The 4,010-nt window shown below is 39.4% G+C and overlaps 1 protein-coding gene across 1 annotated transcript in view; it reads left to right on the top strand.

Moving 5' to 3' along the window:
* The window catches only part of NDUFB5 (NADH:ubiquinone oxidoreductase subunit B5), a 16,108-nt gene that overhangs the window by 10,616 nt on the left and 1,482 nt on the right, over window positions 1–4,010 (top strand). Inside the window, exons 4-5 of the mRNA XM_003794275.3 lie at window positions 279–340; window positions 2,250–2,356. Of these exons, the coding sequence (XP_003794323.1) occupies window positions 279–340; window positions 2,250–2,356 (169 nt within the window). The remainder of the gene's footprint in view (window positions 1–278; window positions 341–2,249; window positions 2,357–4,010) is intronic.

Genomic DNA, 4,010 nt, shown 5'->3' with positions numbered 1-4,010 from the left:
CGCCTGTAGTCCCAGCTACTTGGGAGGCTGAGGCAGGAGAATCGCCTAAGCCCAGGAGTTGTAGGTTGCTGTGAGCTGTGACTCTACAGCACTCTACCAAGGGCAATAAAGTGAGACTCTGTCTCTAAAAAAATAAAATAAAATAAAATTTTAGGTGTCTTCATTGTTACAAATAAAAAGGTCCTTTAAAACCACAAGAAGTTGTTTTTTTAATGGTGAGGAATTAATATTATAAATTCCTGCTGTTAAACTTGAGCAATACCATTTTTTCTTACTAGGTGAAGCTGAATTAGCAGAAATTCCAGAAGGCTATATTCCAGAACATTGGGAATATTACAAGGTTTGTATAGATCATTTAAAATTTCTCTCTTGTCAAAACCCTAATTCCACAATTACAATATAATTTTATATTTAATTTTTTATATCAAGTAGATAATACCTTTTTGCTTACTTTTTACAAATACCTACTCCTGGTACTTTTCTATATTTTCTTAAACTATAAGCTTTGCAATTTTTTTTTCTTTTTTTGAGACAGTCTCACTATGTTGCCCTCGGCAGTGTGCTGTTTTATCACAGCTCGCAGCAACCTCAAACTCTTGGGCTTAAGTGATTCTCTTGCTTCAGCCGCCCAAGTAGCTGGAACTACAGGTGCCCGCCACAATGCCTGGCTATTTTTTTGTTGTTGTTGCGGTTGTCATTATTGTTGAGCAGGCCCAGAGCGGGCTCAAACCTGCCATCCTTGGTGTATGTGTCTGGCGCCCGACCCACTGAGCCTGCCCAGCTTTGCAGTGTTTTAAAGAATAGCTTTGCAGTGTGTCTCAATGTAGTGAGAATAACAGAATTTATTCCAAGTTCAATGCTTTAGAAACAGTTTTACCAGTACTGATGTTAGCTGTCATTTATTGAGTACTTACTGTTAGCAGGCACTGTGCTAAGTGTTTTACAAATATTTTCTCGTGTAAAAGGTGCTGTTGTTATTCCCACTTCAGAGATGAAGAAAGTGAGACCCAAAAGGAGTCAAGTGACTTGTCCAAGAAATGGTGCCTATATTTGAACCCTGGCAGCCTTGACTCAGTGCCTGCACTGTTAACCAGCCATTACACCATCCTGTCACTGCTATCAAAACCTGGAATTTATGCTGTTTCTTGTCTTTACAAGTATTATAGTAAGATAACCTTAAATAGAGTATATGCAAAGTACCCTATCAAGTTTATTATCTAAGTAAATTATATTTTAGAAAAGCTTAACTATTAAATCTTTAGGTAAAGCATACGAGTAGTTTATTCATGCTAACTGGTACAGAGAAGTCCATTTCTAGATCCTTAAAACCTGCATTTGGGGCTCGGTGCCTATAGCTCAACCGGCTAAGGCGCCAGCCACGTACACCTAAGGTGGCGGGTTCGAATCCCCAGCCCGGACCCGCCAAACAACAATGACGGCTGCAAACAAAAAATAGCCGGGCGTTGTGGCGGGCGCCTGTGGTCCCAGCTACTTGGGAGGCAGAGGCAGGAGACTCGCTTGAGCCCAGGAGTTGGAGGTTGCTGTGAGCTGTAATGCCACGGCACTCTACCCAGGGGGACAGCTTGAGGCTCTGTCTCAAAAAAAAAAAAAAAACCTGCACTTGGGTCCTGAATCTGCCACATAAGATATTCAGCATAGCATAATGAGAAAGAACGCAGGCTTTAGAGTCAAACAGACCTTATTTGAGTCCAGACACTGCCACTTATTAGATGTATAACTTTGTGCAATTTGCTTGTTTCTAAAATGGGGACAAAAATAGTATTCATCTAATGGATTAAAATTACTTAGCATATATTGTATATATAATTTACATAGCCGGGCTAGGTGGCTCATGCCTCTACTCCTAGCACTCTGGGAAGCTGAAGTGGGAGGATTATATGAGCTCATGAGTTCAAGACTAGCCTGAGCAAAAACAAGTCCCCGTCTCTACTCAAAAAAAAAAAAAAAAAATTAGGGCAAGAGGATTGCTTCAGCCTAAAGCGTTTGAGGTTGCTGTGAGCTATGACACCATGGCACTCTACTGAGGGTGACAAAGTGAGACTCTGCCTCAAAAAATATATATCTTGTTAAAATAAAAATACAATATAGTATATACACACATATGTATGTGAAATAGTACACAGCAGTTCTTACCGGTTTATCTGAGAGTGTCATTTTAAAGAACAGTCAACTAGAAAAGCAACATATTGTTCAGAAATGGACTGATACTAAGCAGTTTTTCCCTGCAGCATCCTATATCAAGATGGATCGTGCGTACTTTCTATGATGGTCCCGAAAAGAATTATGAAAGAACGATGGCTATCCTTCAGATTGAAGCTGAAAAGGCTGAATTACGGTAGGACAAAAGAGGGGATGGTGGGGAAGAAACAAAGTTAGTAAAACTATTTCAGCACTGCGAGGTCCCTAGTGAAAGGATACAGATAGAGACAATTGGCCCGGCTAGAGGAAAGGTAATGAGGAGACTGTTAGGAGATATTTGTTAGACTAAAAGGGGTTCCTTTCCAAATACTCTGTTTCTTTATGTACAAGGCAACCCTCTTCCCCTTCCCTGCAGTTTCCTTCCCTTCCACACCTGGTCTTATCCTTAGAGGTGACCCCTATTTAACTACTTCTTACATATTCCTAGAAAACATTTTGTATGTTAAAAAATATATTTTATAATATTGTTTAAAAATTACATTAATGTAAGTAGAATCCATTTATAAACACTGTTTTGCCCCTTGTCTTTATTTCACTGAATATAGTTTGGTGATCTTATGAATAGCATATAGCCCATCCTTTCTAAGGTTGCATTATATAGTTTACTGGTTGGATATGCATTTCTTTTTTTTTGAGGCAGAGTCTCACTCTGTTACCCTGTCACTCTGCTGTGGCATCATCATACCTCACAGCAACCTCAAACTCTTGGGCTTGACCAATTCTCTTGCCTCAGCCTTCCAAGTATTTGGGACTACAGGCACCCACCACAATACCTGGCTAATTTTTCTATCTTTAGTAGAGATGGGGTCTCGCTCTTGGTCTGGCTGGTCTTGAACTCCTCAGCTCAAGCAATTCACCCACCTTGGCCTCCCAGAGTGCTAGGATTACAGACACAATCTACTGTGCCCAGCCTATCCTGCTTTCTTTAACATAACAATATATATTTTTTCATGCCCTACCTGGATTTGATTCTTTTTTTTTTAATAGATACATAGTCCATTATATGGGAAAACTATAAGTTGTATAATCGGTTATTATACGGAGTAAAAAAGAAAGAGGATAATACTTAATCTAAAAAAATACATAAATAAACATACTTGGACGGTACCTGTGGCTCAAGGAGTAGGATGCTGGTCTCATATACCAGAGGTGACGGGTTCAAACCTGGCCCCAGCCAAAACTGCAAATAAAATTAAAATTTAAAAAAAAAAAGAAAGAAATATTGAAAAATAAATAAATAAACATACTCTCTTAAATATACTGTATCTCTTAAATATACTAAAGTGGATATAGGCTTGTTACCCATAGCTCAGCGGCTAGGGTGCCAGCGCCATACACCAAGGCTGGTGGATTCGAACCTAGCCTGGACCAGCTAGAAAACAATGAAACTACAACAACAACAGAAAATAGCTGGGCATTTGTGGTGGGCGCCTGTAGTCCCAGCTAGTTGGGAGGCTGAGGCAAAAGAACCGCTTAAGCTCAAGAGTTTGAGGTTGCTGTGAGCTGTGATGCCATGGTACTCTATCAGGGGTGACATATGAGACTCTGTCTCGGAAAAAAAGAAAAAGAAAAAGAATTCCATCCTAAAATTAGTTTAAAAAGTAAATAAATAAAAATAAAATATGTATAATCTCTCATAGGGTTGGTTAACTGCTTAAGGTTAATAAATTGACTTATTTAACTGTGACAAATTCCCAGTCATATAAAGAAGTTAGTGTGTGTTTTATAAAAATGGAAAGTAAGGCTCGGCGCCTATAGCTCAACCGGCTAAGGCGCCAGCCACGTACACC

Source organism: Otolemur garnettii, unplaced genomic scaffold, assembly GCF_000181295.1.
Source record: "Otolemur garnettii isolate 467f Iridium unplaced genomic scaffold, OtoGar3 scaffold00078, whole genome shotgun sequence".
NCBI lineage: Eukaryota > Metazoa > Chordata > Mammalia > Primates > Galagidae > Otolemur > Otolemur garnettii.
This window is presented reverse-complemented; position numbering and strand designations above follow the sequence as displayed.